At 44.6% G+C, this 18838-nt stretch overlaps 1 protein-coding gene across 2 annotated transcripts in view; it reads right to left on the reverse strand.

Annotated features, from left to right (window-relative positions):
• ANKH (ANKH inorganic pyrophosphate transport regulator) overlaps window positions 1-18838 on the reverse strand; it is a 175386-nt gene that overhangs the window by 40192 nt on the left and 116356 nt on the right. For both annotated transcript variants that reach the window (XM_006266310.4, XM_019483916.2), the window contains 4 exons: window positions 10582-10752; window positions 9815-9949; window positions 6282-6374; window positions 1580-1675 (listed from right to left, as the gene is read on the reverse strand). In XM_006266310.4, the coding sequence (XP_006266372.1) occupies window positions 1580-1675; window positions 6282-6374; window positions 9815-9949; window positions 10582-10752 (495 nt within the window). The remainder of the gene's footprint in view (window positions 1-1579; window positions 1676-6281; window positions 6375-9814; window positions 9950-10581; window positions 10753-18838) is intronic.

Raw genomic sequence — 18838 nt, forward strand, 5'->3', positions numbered from 1 at the left:
CCACCATGCTCCTTATTTTTCCATGCCTCAGAGTTGTGTGGGCTGCAATGCACAGTGGACAGGATTGTACAGACAGGTTCCCTTTTGTTAGATTTTAACAGCTTTGTATTGCTTTGCATTTTCAAAGGCATGAACAGAAATAAGTGAGCTGCACTACATATTGAGGACCAGTGTACAGTACACAGTAGAAGGTGAGTTTTGCTTTCTTTTCTAGTGTTGTGAAAAATTTACCAACATACCTTTGTGTGTACTTTTTTAGGAAGACAAAATGGTGTAAGCAGAATATCTTATGTAAATGACACCCTAAAGTATTCTGTATTTGTTCCTCCCAATTTGCATTCACCTCCCTTTGTACCTTTTTTGTACAGTAAAGAGAAAGTAACTCATTTTCCCTAGGGTAACTCAGATTTTAAGTTATATCTTACAGACAAGACTAAGAGGGATTGCAAAATTTGGTCTCTGTCTTGAGATGTATCTACAAGAATAGCATTCTTATTCCTTGCCCAGTGTGTTTACTAGTCCACTCTGGGCATGAATTAAACTGACCCAAAAAAAGGTATTTTCAGGGTGGAATAAAAGAATGGCCACCTGGGGAGACAGTGTGGAATAACTATTGCTAATTTAAATCCACATCTTAGCTTATTTCACAATAGCTTCACCCAGTAAACAAGCTGTCATTCAAGCTAATTATGTATATCCTGGATTAACTATCATCCTGCTGTGAACAAACCCAACCCCAAATGTTCCCGATGAGTTGCTATCTCAGAAGTCTCATTCTGAAGAAAGGCAGGTCTCTTTGCTATCTCTCCATCTCTGGAGAAACATCTAAAATATGAAGTGTAAGTGCTATCAGGCTGCTTAGAGCATCAAGAAAAAAAACATGTTGACCCTGGCAATATAGGAGGTCTGGTAAGCACTTGATTTAAATTACTCTCCTCTGATTTCCTCAACCCAAGAAGGGGAACACCTTGGCCCCAATTTCATCTCCCTACATGCTCCTCCAGAAAACAAAACTTAGGTGAATTTATATACTACACTTAGGGAACTTAAATTGCGAGTGTCTGCACATTAAACCTTATTAACTAATGCTAAACTTTCTTTGAGGGCCTCAAAGTTATGCCACTTCAGGTGAGGTTAACTCTAGACTGTGCTACCTAGCTTGTGTTGGAGTAACTTCAGTCTGCTCCATGCAGATAAAATGAGCAATTTGCAGTTCTCCAGCATCCCAGGAAGAACTGCTCTCACCTACTCCCAGGCAGAGTAGGGATAGAGCCCAGATAGTGTTGTGCCTAGCTACACCCCTGCTCACCATTCCTGTAATGGCAAGTCAGAGCTACTATACAGGTAAGAAATGGTATTAACCCTTAATGTGTAAATAGTTACAGCATGTTATAATTTTAACATTCCTTAACATTCTACAGATGTAGTATGGCTTAAGTATACTGTGTAATTTCACCCTGATATGTCTTCATAGGAAAATAAAAATCCTGGTGATCTGAATCCAGCATTTCTAGCATCGTATGTGAGCATAATTTTTTGTTTTAAATAAAACCTACAGAGGTGATGCGTGGCTTCTTACCGTTAAGGACAGTGCCATGCAGACAAATGTAAACTTCTTGATATGCGTTGCTGTTACTGTGCTGCTGGTGTTCACCATTTTATTGCTGGGGTTATTCTAGGTTGAGAGAGAAAGATAACAAGCATTAACTTGGCTCCAGACTGCTGTTGAACCAAAGCACCAGGGTCATAAGTAGGATTTGTCCATGCGCAAGCCTGGGTGGGTTTTTTTTTGTTTTTGTTTTTGTTTTTTAAATCTATCTTCCAAATAGAACACTTGCACAAGCTGCAGAATATTTTCCACATAAACTGACAATCATTGTCTAAATAGCCACTCAAAACTCACTAATCTCCTTAGTTTGCCAAGGAGTAACATATTTCAATATTTAAGAGTGCCAGTAGTTTTTTGTAAATGATGCCTATGTGAATTGGTGACCCAGGTTTAAAGCTTAGAGGACCCTGTCACAGATAGGAAAAATGAGCACGGTCATACTCAGTCATCACAAAGTGGTACAATGCAACCAATCCTTATTCATGACTGATTCAATCTCTTTGAACACATGGCTCTTTGAACACATGGCTTTGCTAATTCAGTCTGAAGAACAGCAGACAATGAGAATAATTAAATATTCCACCCGATTGTGGAGTCTTCACTCACATAGTAATAGTGTGTGCAATATATTTAAAAAAACCCTAACAAACACCTCAAAAATGGAAGGTTACAAATTATGACTTGGCAAAGAATTACAGCCAATTTAAATGAGCTTTCATACAAGGCATAGCAAATTTGTAGGACTGCACCCCTAGCCCAGTGGCTGCAGAATTCTTATTGGAGTTCACAGTAGGCCATTTGAGAAATGTGGGTAAGTGCCAAAAGTGATAACAATGCTGCTATGAGGTGTTGTACAATATTTACTTAACCTTGATAAAGTTCCAACAGAGAAATATTGAAGTAGCAGTCCCATGATTGTGACTGCTGGCTACAGTTGCTAGGAAAGCAGAAACTCAAACCTGTCTGGGGTAAGGGGCAATGGAGGAGAAGGATGTGGAACAGTTGAGAAGTATGCAATTCCATTAGCCTTTGCACAGATAGACCATGACCTCCATTTTGAAATGTAAAAACTTATGGCACCCAAATTAGTATGTGATACCTAAATATCTATTTGAACTAAGATATATGGAACCACTTGCCTTCTTTGTACGAAAGCCAATAAGAATCTCAAATGGCTGTGTACCCTATGCTCTGATAACTGGTGGAGCTTGTATCTCTCTACAAGATTTGTCAACATCAGTTTACATTTTGTAAATCTAATTATAGAGAAATAACCCATTGTCAGAGTTTTCTGATATAATATAAAAGGCTGTAATGTGCGTGGGAGTCTGTTAGTGTGCATTTTTCAGTTAAAGTTCAGTATGTTACAGAACAGAGCCTTTTCATTTACAAGGTGCATCAAGCAGGCATGAAATAAAAATAGGGCATAAGGACCAGGTGGGGAAGGCAAGGGGCTTTTGCTTCTGCCTTACTGCTACTAACATTCTATCCTTTTCTTCATATAATCAAGCCCTGCTGCAATTTCTTACTCCCTACCTCTTCATTCCTCCCAACCCTGACTCTGCTGAGTTCTTATAGCAGACCACCACACAGAAGAAGAGTTAGAGGAGGAGGTCCAGTAGCACCCTTTTCCTTGCCAGAACAGAATAAGTGAATTACCTGACAAAGTCACTTCATTAACCAAATGTATTGTGCCCCCCACTCAGCAAATGCTGCAATTCATGGTGCATCTCATATGTTGGAGTACCAACAACTTCTCTTAGCTTCCACTCCAATGCTCCCTGCGTGCTCGGTGACGAACCTGGAAGTGGTCCGGAAATATGTCTGGTCCACTTCTAGGTCTGCCACTGAGTGCATGGTCCTTCCCCCCCAGCTCAGCGATCGGCCGCAGGAGGACCCCGGGTGCCCCCCAAACCCAGGAGGCATCAGTCACCGAGCGGTGGTCCCCCGCACACTCCCTGGTAGACCCGGAAGTGGACCGGAAGTTCTTCTGGTCCACTTACGTGCCTGCTGCTGAGCATGCTGGGGACCCCCCCACGCTCCTGCGGGATGCCACAGCATCTCAGCATTCACGAGCCGCCTGGTACCTTGAGGTATGTAGAAAAAACATTTAAAGCTGTGTCTATGTCCAAATCGTTGAATCTTTCTGAATCGATTCGGACACTTCCGATTTGATTTGGAGAAATTTAAAGGGTTTCCTGATTCAATTCGGATATTTGGCCACTGAATCGAGCCAAATCTCTGCCAAATCAAATCAGCAACTGAAGCTTCACACAGCCCTACTAATTAGATTCTTTCAAGCACTGTAATTCTGGTAAAAAGATTGGTTGCTGCACACAAGCCACTTGCATCCTATTGTAAAGTCTGAAAATTAAAGTGGAAGGAGGATTGTAAATAAGTAGATGTTCTGCTTGGATTTGTTTGAGGAAGCTTAAACTAAAGAAACCATCATTTCTAACAGCTGTGATTAGGGTGAGTGATGTGTGAACAGGGATCAAAGTCTTCACAACAGACCCAAGAAAAATACTGTGCATTTCTGCTGATATTTGTTATACTGCTGCCACACACATTCAGTCAGAAAGCTGAGAAACTCCTTATAGATGTGTCTCTATATTCAGTATATTTCATGCCAACTTGTCTTCAAATGTATGCCTAAAACCTCCACTTTGGTTTTACCCTGCTATTAGATCATAGCTGTCTGATTCTCATCTCAGCTCAACTCCTTTCTCCCATCATTTTGTTCCTCTCGATACCACGTGCAGGCAGTGGCAGATCATGCTTGCTTTACCCTGAACTGCTGCTTCCAAGGCTAGGAGATAAACTAGCATGAGAGTAAAGGTGTTTTTGTGAGAAGACAAGTTCATTTTGGACAAGGCCCAATTCTATTGTGGTTAATATAACATGCTGCCTAAGAACTGCTGGTCCAACTTTGCTAGGAGTAGACTTTGGCCCTGGAAGTAGAGACTCTCTATTCATTATTGTTACTTACAAATGACATTTTACTGAAAAAATTCTGGGCTCTATAAATAGGCAATCAGGTTCTTCATTTCTTCTTTTAACATACTCTGGTCTCCAGTTTATTGAAACTATACAACTGTAACTAGGGGATGACATCCAGTTTTCATAGTCCAATCTTTTTTCAGGAGAATGACTTCTAGGAAAACCCAGTTCTATTTCAGAAGGCAAGGAAGTCATATATGTTTATTTACAAGTTACAACAGATTTCCTTTCCATTTTTTTATTAAATGTCCTATATAAGTATCAAACCAAATGGGTCTTGTTTATATTTTGCCAACAAACAAATTCAAGGCTATAATATGACCAGTTAGTAGATGGAGGGATTCTGATTGTGCAAATCAGAGAATGTTCTTGTCTAGTGGTGCTCAAACTTCTGCCTCTGTGGGCCTGATAAGTGGCATGAGAACAATTAGCAAGTTGGATCCTGGACAGGGTTGGTTCAGGGGGTTGGTCTGCAGGTTCGATCTGGTTCACCAGCTTGTCCCCATGCATGGCCTGATTTCACCAGCTGGATCCAGCCACATACTGAACCAAGCCTGTGCTGGCGCAAGCCTACATGCTGCATCTGGTCATGCACTGGTCCCACCCTGCATGTCAAATCCAGCCATGGAGTGACCCCATGTGATGACGTGATCTAGGATGCAGGGCCATGTCGTCCAGCCCATAGGGTTTCCCACAGGTCCAGAAATTTGGCATCAGGGGAGCATTAGTGCTGCTGCCACTGCCAAATTTCTGGACCCATGGGTAGCAGATGACATGGCTTCATAGGCCAGATCTGGCCCATAGGCCAGAGGTTTAGCACCATGGCTCTTGTCCACTGTGTAAACCAAGTGTTGATTAAAGTAATTAGGCAATTATTACTGTTAAGCTGGAGAAAAAGGTGGAGCTGCACAGCTGCACTGTTTTTGTTTCTCTCTTCAAGTCAATTCCAAGAGCAACTCCAATATCCTTGTCATTTGATGAACCCCAGTGAATATCCTTAGTTAGTCAAATCAGTTAGTTTAGTAACATGGTAATAATGTATGGGATGTGTGCCAATCTTAACCTATTAAATGATCTTTGTGACACATTAATAGCAGCACAATGACTTAACTTGGTCTGATTGTAGCATCAAGGCAGCAGGCTGTTTTTGAAGCTGAAGTATGGGCATTTTTGCTATGGGCTATTTTGTGAAACTATTCTTCATTAGAGAAATAGCTGTATTAAGTACTTAATCTTAGTTTCAGGACAGTAAGTAAAGATTAAAGACCTAACCTCAGGAAGTTAAGAGTTCAGGTTAAAATTATAAGTAAAAGAATGCTTGAAATTAGAGAAAGACACAATTAGTGTCAATTAACAATTTAGGATCAGTCTGTAAGAAACCTAGAAAGAGATACAATTTTATATTATAAATACCAAAAATAAAAGTAAAGAACAAAAAGCTAGGTCCATCCATGAATTCAACATGGCCTAATCTACACTTCTTTTATTATTTAACAATAGGAAAGGCCACAAACATTACAGGATATCAAAGTCCTTTCCTCTCACACTTTCTTCACTGAAGTTATTCCTCATTTATAGCAGTGTAAAGCAGAGCAAAATCAAGTCCAAAATATCCACAGTGGTGGAATCACATTGCAAAGTATTTACTGCAGTCATATATGCAAGCACTCACCTTGTCAAATGCAGGGTAGACTGCTCTAATTTCTGTCAACCAGCCATATGGCATATGTCCCACAGGGTATGTAGCTGTCAGAATTGCCACAGCCTATAGCAGGAGAAAAGGGAACATGAGAAGTTCAAATCTTCAGGCAGCTTAGATAAACTAATCTTTTACGCAATTTTAAGTTAATGCGTCTATATTCCCTGCCTTCACTCTGATCAAACAAAAGGAAAGTCCTTGCATTAGGAGAAAAACATCTTAGCAGCAGTTATTCTACAATGCATTGCAAACTCAGGAGCAGTGAAAATATATGACTTAGCTCTCTGGTTTTACTTTTTCACTGGTATTCTGACTATATTTAGCTTTCTGTTCTGTTATTTACTCATCATTCTCTCAGGGTCTCTTCTTTCTTCCCATCTTTCTCATGAATTACTCAATCTATTGAGATTTAAAATACTGTACTGTGTAAGAACCTACTGCTTTTTTATTATAGTTCACAATCTTCATTTGTCTTGATTATTCATAAGTAAAACAATTTAAAAACAAAATAATTTAATTGCAAAAGATGAACTGCAGCAATGTAATTGCAGCCCTGCAGACTGTGACTCATTTTGGATGTCAGATTGGCTGTTCTGGGCTACAAGGACCCTAGAGACAAAGAAAATGCTGCTTGTGACTACTAATCAACTGGAATCAGACAAAAATAATCGCAGATCACTGTTTCCAGCACAAGAAAAAGCTTATTACGTAAACCAGGTCCTCAAGTACTCTTAAATGCAATTTACATAAAGGAAGTAAAAATATTAACATCTCAACAATTTTAAGATTGCTCTGTCCTGCTAATACATGTTACTTTTTTGTAAGCAAGAAACCAAGTTACAAATCCCCGAATCACCCCTCTACCCCACCCCTGGTTTGGAACACTAAAATTGCTTTTCTCTATGAAGGCTGGTTAAGTTGTCCAAAATAGACCTGGGAAGTGTTGGCCTCATTGGGTAGTAAAGATATCTACCCCTTATGTCTTACCCTTTTCAACTGCCATATTCCTGTTATAGCTGGGAAAGATAGTTTAGGGAGCTTCTTTATTGGCTTCTCCTTTTCTCATCTTTTCTGTTGTCACCGAGCTATGATTCAACAGAATGTAGCATCAAGATCCCCAATGGAAGAGAAACATTGGGGGTTTTGGTCTAAAGTACTGCTCTCTTTATATTTTGGTTTGTGAAAAGATTAAGCACAGGGCTGAGGGGTTAATCCTTTGTTACCTGGACTAATGAAACACCCCCTGGATACACAAGAAATATGGGACCTGCTCCCTGTCACTATCACAGAAATCACCTTGAAAGCACACCTCTCACTAGAAATATCATCAACTTCAGAAGAAAAGAACTTTAAAATGTCTTCAAACCCCCTGACTGCTGTTTAGCCCTCCTGGGTTACTTTTTCCAGTTATCCAGTTACATTTGCCTATTATAAAATAAAACTGTTCCTCCTTCCTTGCTGGATTAAAGACCGACACAAATGGAGGAAGTGGAGCGCAAAACTAGTCAGTGTTATTTCTTCTAAAAGGTACTGTCAAATGCCTGACACAAACTGGAAAACTGGGGGGAAATGTTTTTCTTCTCTAATTGTTTAGTCTAAACAGAAGTGGCATTTTTAGTTACCATTGTTTCACTTGCATGGAATCCGGGTTTTTTTCATTCTTTATTTTACCTTCAGTAGAATTTCTTTTTACATGAAAACTGATTCAACTGAACAGAATTATGGAAGTATTTCAATTTTACTAGAGCCCAGCAATAATGCAGAGCTGTCATAAGCTATTTTTCTTGCCTTTTAAAACATTGTTCATCACTTCTTATAGGTATAACATTCCCCCCAGGGGAGATAGTAATAGAGAACTTCAGTCTTTAGTAATATTCCTGGCTCTTCTCCCCTAGATTGGTGGGGTCCTAATGTACAAGCAATGACTCTCATACTTTCTAAAACACATGAGATGTGAGCATAAGTATTTGGTGGGAAAACATGCCCATCCAGCCACCCAAGTTGACATTCCCAGTAAGAACAAACAGGAATCAATAACAGCCTGTGGCCTACCAGACTCATAAATGTGCTCACACACTATGGCCTTTCACACAGCCTGTCCTTTCCATTCAAATACTGAAAGGGGCTGGCAGCAAAATTAAGGGAAATTTGAAAACCTGTCATATACAAGGCTGTTACAAGCCATTCCCCTTTCAGAATCAATACTTTCTTAAACTAGAATCAGAACTGAAGTGTGACAATGGTGCTTAAAGGAAAAGGCCCAACCATCTACCAGTTTTACATTTACATTTGCAGTTATGGTCATAGTAAAGAAATGCAAAAAGATGCACTTGTGAAATGGCAATGTGTTATAGCTAACGTAAGTGTAGAAGGCAAAAATAGTGTCAGAAAACTCATGTTGGCACATTTTTTCCATGTACCAGGAACAGTAAAAATGCAGGGACCCATAGGTCCCTAACCTGAACATCTTACCATATTATCATGTTACATTCCATTCCTCCAACCACGTACATACATGCAGCCAGTGGAATTTATTCACGTGCAACAGGGCCAAATTAATATTGCTGAGCGAAGTGTTATATATAAACTATATACACCTCATTTTTCAAGTGTGCCTTTCTTTTTTAGTTTCCTGGGATTTTCTCCTATTCACCTAAGAGGCCAATCTTCCTCTTCCTGAAATCAGTGGTTGAATTCCACTGACTTACACTGGAGGAAGTGCAGAGGTCAGTGCTATTAATTACAAAAAACAGATGCCTCTATATGATCTGTCCTACTGATCCATGAACACTTAAAAAAGTGAGAAGTTAACAGAGGCACATAGACTGCACTTGCTCCTAAACTGTTCAAGCAGGACACATTTGGGATGGGACCCTCACCTCACCGAGTTTAGAAAGTGCTTGTACAACTATTGGGATTGGCAAAGAGTTGAAGAGGAATTTGCTTTTCCTCAGGGGAAACAACCTGAGCACTTACTCCCCAGCCCGATGTCATATTCTCTCCTGCCTTATCCCCTTGTGTTTGGGCACTCACAGCTGTGCAAAATGTTAATGTATCATCATGGTAATAATTCATGTTGCTTTACACAGCTATGAGGCAAAACTGAGGAGAATGATGTCCCAAACTTCAATCCTAAAGACTTTGGAGGTCCTAATGTCCATCTCTGTACTTGGGATCTTTGAACCAAGAGATCCAATGGGAAATTCTGATCAACTTTCACGAGTCTGGTACTGGAGAGCTAACCAAGGAAGATTAGGAAGGAAGAAGTGTTAAGATTAAACACTGCTGTTGGAAGTTAGCACTGTAGGCATAAGCTTAAAGCTGCTTTCCTTGCTCTTATGGATGAGAGGCTAAACACAGTGGCAGATACCGTATGTAGAAGTGGGACTGGGCACACTACTTTCTTTAACAAATATAAGTAATGATGAATTATTTTGGTGAAATGCAGTACCACTGTAAAGGACTCTTGTATAGAGTGGTGTCACATTCATCAGGGATTGTCATACCTCTGTGGCTGCAGAGCTGCCACCCAGGTCTCGGGAGACAAAAAGGTTGACGATAGGCCTGCTGATTCGCTGAGTTGCCAAAATTAATGCCAAAGGCCACCAGAAACTCAGCATCTTCCTTATTGTAGCCTCTCCCTGCAGCATAAGAGAAACAAAGTCCCTTTTGAACCAAACAGAACAGATCCAAAAGCACAGCTCTGAAGCATTTTCCCACCCAGCAGTCAGCTCACCACATTCCAAAGTTCTCAGCAGTAAGAGCCTGAGAAAGGAATGCTGCATAAAACTACAATCTCCATGTTAGCAATAGAGCTGAAGGCAGCTGTGCATTCTTAATAGCCCTATTAAACCTGAATAATTAATCAATGAGATATTTGCATAATTTGTCCTGGCAACCAATTATAAAGATATTGATTCGTAGTGGGGGAAATTTATGAATTAAAGCAAGATAAAGAGAAACAGTCCTTGAACAGTCCTCTCAGAACATCAGTTTCCAAAGCCATCCTTGTAGTATTGCTGCAGCGATTCTCTTGCATAATAATATAAGATTAGAAGGGATGTTTTCAGTACAGAAGTACTGGTAAGTATGACTAGACAGTATACCAGTGTGGAGGGTAGCATGACATGCACTGTATCTGTAGAAGTTAGTATCATGCACCTTGGTGTGTGTCAAGCATTACATGCTTTCTAGGGAACAGAGAAGGTCAGGTCCTCATACATACTAAGCCAATGTGATTGTTCTACATGTAGAAACAGGCACTCAGACATACCCCCATTTCAGGTCCACTTCTGTCGGGAATAATATCATGTATATTCCTGTAGTAACCCAGGCAGAGGGTGGTACATCGGACAAGTGCTCCCATGTACAGGGACAGGATTGGGATGAGGAGAGGCTCTCTGCATTCCAAGTGACTGTGGAGCAAAATGGCTACAAAAACAACCTGAAAAAGATAAACAAGAAGAGGAAAAACCTGACTTGTTACTGTCTATGTTTTTTTTTTAAAAGACCCACTCTTTTCCCAGCTGATTCAAAGCCAGATCACATTGAATAGCATAGCACTAGTTCAGAGTACTTTGTCTATGCTGGAGTAATGCCTAGGAGCCTTCATCAGGGGTCTGCCTGCGCTATTTCATTCACCCCTTTGTGCGAGGTACTACAGAAATGAACAAGATCTCATGCCATGTTACAGACGTGAAAATCCCAATAATGGGGTGTGGTATGGAACCAGTAATCATACAGAGCAGCATAATTACATATATTTGGTTATGCAGGTGATGCACACAGCGTAAATAATTCCACACCCTGATAGCTGGCGAGCTTTGAAGGTCAATTTCTGAGCTGTCTCTTTATGAAAGGACACAACACTGGCTTCTCTGACACACACCATATATTTTTGGTGCTTAACTTGGTTACTAAGGGTAGAGCATCCCATTTCCTTCTACCAGTCCCCTTTCTTCAAGCAAGATAGTTGCATTTTCTCCTGAACTACAAGGGCACTCGAGTAAGGCTAATTGAAACTGTTAACACCAAGGCTAGGGACAGACATTACACATGAACCGGTTTAAGTGATCAGAAACTGGTTTAAACCTGTAACAGAACAGATGTTCAGTGCACATAAACCAGTTTCAAAATGACTGAAACTGGTTTGAGATCAACCTGGTTGAATGTAGTATCAGATTTAACTGATTTGGCTCAAACCAGTTTATGCAATGTCTGTCCCAGTTCCCTTTCTGGTTAAAGATAAGTCAGAGACCCCCAGCATCCCGGCATGCTCTCTGGGATGAGCTCTCTGCTCCTGCCCAGCCAGGCTAGCTCCTCCCCTTTGCTCCACAGCCAGAACAGGGACAGGAAGGGGTCTGGCCAGGGAGGGGTTTAATTCCCCCTCTATCCCACTGGCAGAGACCTGACAGATCTGCCAGGCGCTTCCCCCTCGCTGCTGCAGCAGTGGGCACCATAGCCCCTGAGGTAGAGGGGAGCAGGGAAGAGAGTTAGTCTTCCCTCTACCAACCTTGGTCTGCCCACTCTCACTGCTGCACTCCCTTCCCTCTCCCAGGGGCCCTGCCTAGCCATGCCCCCGCCCTGCTGCTGCAGCGGGAAGGGGTAGGCCCCTTGTTGGGGGCAGCAGCCCTTATCATAATGTGGGGGAACAAGCCCCTTTCCGGCAGGGGCGCTGCACTGCGGGGCCATCAGAGATGCAGCAGCACTGGGGTCCAGAGTCAGCCAGAGCCCTGCAAGGCCCCCGCAGCATTGCCGCGCTCCCCAGCAGCTCTTTTATCCCCCACTGGGAAGGGGCTTGCGCTCTGGGAAATGGTGATGGCCTGCTGTCCGATCATGGTCACTCACTCACTGCTCCAGCTGCTGGGTGGGGGTGGAAGAGGCCTATTCAGCCACTGGCTCCGAGCACAGGCCAAGTGGCAGCTGTGGCCGTGCCGGGCAGACCCCAATGCAGTGCCAGCAGCCAGCGGCTAAATAAACCTCTTCCTGCCCGGAGGAGGATTGCCTTAAGCATGGAGCAGCCACCAGTATTGAAGCAGGGTCTGCCCAGTCTAGCTGCAGCTGCTGCTCTGTGCTCTGGGCCAGCATCCAAATAAGCCTCCTCCTGCCGGGATGGGGCTGGCCTGAACATAGAATGGTGGCCAGGCTGGGCAGACCCCACTGCAATGCTGGTGGCCTCTCTGTGCTTGGGGCAAGCCCCCTCTGGGCAGGAAGAGGCTTATTTGGACACTGACTGCTGGCTTCAAATCGGGGTCTGCCTGGCCCAGCCGCAGCTGCCGCTGGGCCTGTGGTCAGGGCCAGTGGCTGAATAAGCCTCCTTCTGCCCAGAGGGGGCTTGCCCCAAGCACAGACCAAGAGATAGGGGTTGGAACCCACCCCTGCCCAGCAGCTGAAGCGGCGAGTGAGTGACAGTGACAGGCAGCAGCCCATCACTGCTTCCCAGTGCGCGAGCCCCTTCCTGGCAGGGGCCACTCTGTGAGGCTGGCAGAGCTGCTGGGGAGTGTGGCAGCACTGCAGGGGGCTTGCAGGACTCTCGCCCATTTTGGACCCTGGTGCTGCCACAGCTCTACTGACCTCGCAGTGCAGTGCCCCTGCCAGGAAGGGGCTCACTCCCCCACATTATGACAGGGGCTGCTGTCCCCATCAAGGGCCCTGCTCCCCCCACTGCAGCAGCAGGGCAGGGGCACAGGGCCCCTGGGAGGGGGAATGGAGCACAGCAGCGAGGGTGGGCAGACCCAGCTCAGTAGAGGGAAGATTAACTCTCCTCCCTGCCCCCCTCTGCTGCAGGGGCCATGGTGCCGGCTGCTGCAGCAGCGAGGAGGGAGCACCTGACAGACCCGTCTTGGTGTAGTAAAAAGACGTTAGCCCCCATAATTTTGCAGTAATGCTTGAGCAACAACCGTATGATAGAAGTGTCTTATGACCATCTTATGACCCTTTTGTGTAAAGATCAGGAGGTCTAATGTCCAAGCTGTGGTTCTTACTGCTTGCCTTGCATTTTGAAATCATTTCTGTCCAGTGCCTTAAGGTTACGTTAAGATAAGAAGTTACTAAAGTTTAACTAACTTTGTTGAAATTGCTCTTTTCTTCTGAGCATGCTGCAATTCTACCTTTGAGTGCGCACGTACTAACCCTGATAAGTCACATTAACCAATAACTAGTTAAGTACAGCCTACAAGATAAGACGTCACAATTAGGAACTGGTACTGCAGCCAATAAACTTCTAGTACGTCAAGACTCTGTTGAATGTAAGCTATAAAAATGTGATTCCAGGCCGGACTCATCGTCGGCCCTGATTTGAGCTCTCTGCTCCTCGGTCGAACTGTTTGCAAACAATAAACCTAGATGGACCCAGCCTGTATGTATGTGTGACTCTTTCCTTGAGGGTAATTGAACAAGCCTCCAGGGGAACGAAACTAGCCGTTTTGGCAACAATTTGGCGAGCCAGCCAGGAGCCCTCTGGACTACTTCGGGGCACGACGAGATCGGCAAAGGGGAGTCGTGAAGTGGCCACCGGACTGATCTTGGAGTCCGTCATGACCCCCGGGCCCGTGAGTCGGGCACCTGAAAGGTCAAAGGCACTCCTTTGAACGAGTCACCCAGGCTGAGTGGGTCCGAAGAGACGGCGCCAGGGGTCCAGCAGAGTGAGTATTCGCTTTCCTTGTGTCAATTGAATGGTCTCTAAGGGAATTTGGGGAGCCCTGAGGATTTAAGTGTTGGTTTTGGTATCCAGCATATTGGTCTGAATTTTGGATCCAGGGAATCCCTTTAGAAACATGAGCCGCTGACCAAGTCTGAGACTATAGCTGAGTCTAGCCGCACCGATTCTGCCCAACAAGGTAGAGTCGAACGCAAGGGGGCTCAGCTGGAACCTCGTGACCCAGCGGACAGGGACCTGAGTGCATTTGTATATTGGTAGACACAATGGGTTTGGGTAGCTCCCGAGAAGAAGATTCTGCTTCCCCATTAGGATGCATGCTGAGGAATTTTGGTAAATTTAAGGGAGACTATGGAATAGAAATGACAAAGGATGACTTGATTATATTTTGTCAGAAGGAATGGCCCACTTTCGGGGTTGGATGGCCAGAAGTTGGTTCTTACAATGTAAAATTAGCTAATGCAGTTTCAAATGTGATAACCCGGGACGGCCACTGGGATCAGTGGCCATATATAGATTGTTGGATAAGTGCTATAATGAATCCTGTTCCCCCATGGGTTCAGAAGTTTAAAAAGAAAATGTGTAAGATGTTATTGGCAAAAGACACTGGGAGAACAGCCCAAGTCCTTCCCGATTCTGGTAGTGAGGGAGATCTGATTCAGGGACCAGGACACAGAGTTAGAACACAGTCACCTGTCAGCCCCAGTTCCAGGAGTCAGGAGTCACCATCATCATCTCAGACGGACTCTAGCCCCAGCTCCAGGAGCCAGGAATCATCACCATCATCCTCATCATTCCGAGAGGATCCTGACTTGTTGGGCAGGGAGAGGTCAGAAAGTCCCTCAGTAGCACCCCTAACTGGCCTCGGGGTTTCAGGAGAAAAGAAGGGAAAAGACCCAGAGAATCTCCCACCAACAGCTCCCCCTTATGAGGAAACGGACAGCTTCCCAGAGGGGCTGGCTCAGCTCAAATCAGCGTTAAAGCTCATGGAATCCTGGCATGATAAAATCCCCCGGAGTACCCGTAACAAGAACCCCAATTACACCAATTACAATTGTCCCATGAGACAAGTAGTGACTCCAGGAGAAGGGGGGGGAACAACCTTCGTTTACGTACCCTTTCACACGTCAGATTTAATTGGAAGAATCAAAATCCTTCTTTTAGAGAAGACCCCGATAAGATGCAAAATCTGTTTCGGTCAGTAGGGCAAACCCACCGTCCTACCTGGGCTGATGTTCAAATGATGCTGCATACCCTCCTGACCTCTGAAGAAAGGTGGATGGTACAGGGAGTAGCGGATAAGATAGCTGAGGAGCGGGTAGTAGCCCCTGGAGGGGACCTGCGTGCTGTATGTCCTATTGAGAGTCCCAATTGGGATAACAACTCAGAGGAAGGGAGAGATCTGAATCGTCAATATCTGGGGATTATAGTAGAAGCTCTGGGTAAGGCAGTACCACGGGTACCAAACCTCTCCAGGATATGCGAGGTCCGCCAAGGAAAGGATGAATCTCCCTCAGCCTTCCTCGAGCGGTTGTATGATGCCTTTAAGAAATTTAGTGAAATAAACCCTGAGGCTTCAGAAAATCACCGCATGGTGAATATGCTGTTTATTGGGTAGGCGGCCCCAGATATAAGGAAGAAGTTGCAAAAAGTTAAAGTAGGACCAGGGAAACCCCTTTCAGAGCTAGTGGAAATTGCGTATAAAGTCTATGGGAACCGGGATCAAATAGCAGAAAAGAAGGAGGAGAAGCGTGGACAGAAGCAAATGGCCATGCTAGCAGCTGCCTTAAGCAAGAGTACTAATGGCAATGGAGGATGGAAAGGGCAACCAGAGTGGGGGCAGAAGAAAGGAAGAGGTCGGCCGCAGCCGGATGAATGTGCATATTGCCGGGAAAAAGGACATTGGAAAAAAGATTGTCCTAAGCTACGGGATAAAAAGAGGGAAACCCAACGAGGGGACCACCAGATGCTAGCGGAATCCTCGGGAGAAGATTCTAGCTGAAGGGTCCAGGGATTCAAGGCCACCGCCCTACGGGCAAACACCCGGAAGGATCCCATGGTACAGATTAGGGTAGGTGGCAGAGATTATGAGGCCCTAGTGGATACTGGGGCCACCTTTTCAATGATTCCTGTGAAACCCCCTTTAGCTAAAAGGAAGCGGAAAGTATGTAACGGTAGAAGGGATAGAGGGAAGACGGATCAGATTGCCTGTATATAAACCCCTCCTCACGAAGATTGGGAATAATAAGCTGGAGCATGCATTTGTAGTATCACCTGCCTGCCCAGTAGCACTATTGGGACGGGATTTGCTAACAAAACTGCAAGCGGAAATCTTCTTCCGTGAAGATCAAATCGTAGTGCAATTACCGGTAAAGCAAGGCTCAAACTACCAGATGGCTTTACGGACAGTTGAGACAAGATCAGAACCCAAAGGGATTGAGATTTTAGAAAATGTGGATCCCTGTGTATGGGTAGACGGAACTCCTGCCCGAGCAAAATATGTACACCCTGTAAAAATTCCCCTGAGGGAAGGAGAAGGTCCTGTGTGTGTCAAACAATATCCTCTGAAGAAAGCCACTCGAATAGGCTTGAAGCCACTAATTGAAAAATTTAAGAGGTATGGGTGGTTAATAGAGGGATCATCCCCCTTTAACACCCCAATCTTGGGTGTACCCAAAGCAGATGGAATCTCTTTTAGGCTGGTACAAGACTTAAGGGCCATAAACAAAAAGATTTTAGTGGACCACCATACAGTCCCAAATCCCCACACCATCTTAACCCAGGTTCCAGCGGATGCTGAGGTATTCTCTGTGCTAGATTTAAAAGATGCTTTCTTCTCTATTCCACTACATGAAGATAGTCAGAAATTGTTTGCCTTTGGATGGGATGGGAGCTGACATGGAGATACACACTCCACATGGGGTTCCCCAGATTCTCGGAGGAGGAGGAGGGAAATTTTTGAACCCCTCCAGACAATCGAGATATGAAATCTTTCTTTTATCTAATCCAGGTCTTACCTTCAAGCACACCACTGCCTTAAATCCAGCGACTCTACTGCCGGAGCCGGGGCCTCCGGGTCATGATTGTTTAGAAGTATTGACACAGACAGTACTAATTCGCCCTGATTTGAACGATGACCCAATTGAGAACCTGGAGGAGGAATTCTTTGTAGATGGTTCGAGCAGTGTGATACAGGGTGTGCGATATACCGGATGTGCTGTGGTGACATTGACAGAAACGGTATGGAAAGAAAAGCTCCCTGCGACATGGTCAGCACAGGCAGCGGAGCTCGTGGCCCTAACTCGTGCACTAGAATTGGGAAAAGATAAAAGGGTAAACATTTTTACAGACTCACGTTATGCCTTTGCCACTGTTCATGCCCATGGGTTGTTGTGGAAAGAGCGGGGATTCATCACAGCCTCTGGACAAAAGATTGCCAATGGCCCACAAATAATAATGTTATTGGAAGCCCTCCGGCTACCAAAGGAGGTGGCCGTGGTACATGTAAGAGCCCATGGCAAGGCTGCAGATGAACGCCAGAAAAGGGGAAATGCAAAGGCTGACATGGCAGCCAAAGAGGCAGCACAAACAGGAGGAGAGGCAGCGTTCCAGGGCACGGCCCATGAAGTGTCTTCCTATTTAGAAAATTGTGAAGTAAAATATGGTCCAGGGTCAGATAAGCTAGCCGCTGAACTCAAGGCTAGTAAAAATTCACAGGGATGGTGGATCGTACCAGGAGGGAAAGTGTTGATACCTCGAGCCCTGCTGGGAGAGATACTCCACCGATTGCATTCTTCCACTCACATGGGAAGCACAGCAATGGGAGATTTGTTGACTCGTCAAATGGTAGCCCCCAGACTTTATTTGGATGCCCAGAGAGTGGTCTCTCAGTGTCCGACTTGCCAGAAGGTGAATCCAAAATCTGCCAGACCACCAGCTCCCATGGGAGGAAGACCGTGGGCTCAATATCCTGGACAAGCTTGGCAGATCGATTTTGCTGAACTTCCTAGATCCGGCCGATACCATTACCTGTTGGTACTAGTTGACCAGTTAACTGGGTGGGTGGAAGCGTACCCCACGAGAACAGCTACCGCATCTACAGTAGCACGGGTGCTACTCCACGAGATAATACCCAGATTTCTGTTACCTGAGTCTATTGAGTCAGATCAAGGCAGTCATTTCATGGGGAAAATAGTACAGGAAGTGACCAAAGCTTTAGATATCACTTGGAAACTCCATGCGCCATGGAGACCCCAGAGTTCAGGCCAGGTGGAACGCATGAATAGGACACTGAAGGCTATGTTGACAAAAATTTGTATTGAGGCTCATTTGAAATGGCCACAGGCACTCCCACTGGCTTTAACTCGTATTCGTAGTACACCATGTAGGGGAATTAAATTATCACCTTTTGAATTGATGTTTGGTATGCCTCCCAGGGTCTTGCCAGCAGGATGGAGGGAACTAGTTACTGTAGAACTTGGTAAATCTGAAATTTGGAAACACGTTATTGCCTTGCAGTCTGTTTTGTCTTCTCTACACAGGTTTGCTGCATCCTTCCAGAGCCTTCCGCTTGATGCACCAGCCCACAACTTCAAACCGGGTGACCAGGTCCTGGTACAGAAGTGGAAAAAGGATCCTCTTGCGGAAAAGTGGGAAGGACCCCATCAGGTGTTGCTGACTACGCACACGGCTGTCCGCTTATCAAACAGCGACAAGTGGACCCACTATTCAAGAGTGAAGCCTTTTCATCCGGAGGACACCAACTCCCAGGGTGTGGTCACTCCGGAAGCTGACAACACCCGGGAACAAGAAGCCAACAAGTGGACAAGTGAACCAGTAGGAGATCTGAAGTTACGTTTACACAAATGTGGAC

This window comes from Alligator mississippiensis, chromosome 5 (genome assembly GCF_030867095.1).
Source record: "Alligator mississippiensis isolate rAllMis1 chromosome 5, rAllMis1, whole genome shotgun sequence".
Classification (NCBI taxonomy): Eukaryota; Metazoa; Chordata; order Crocodylia; family Alligatoridae; genus Alligator; species Alligator mississippiensis.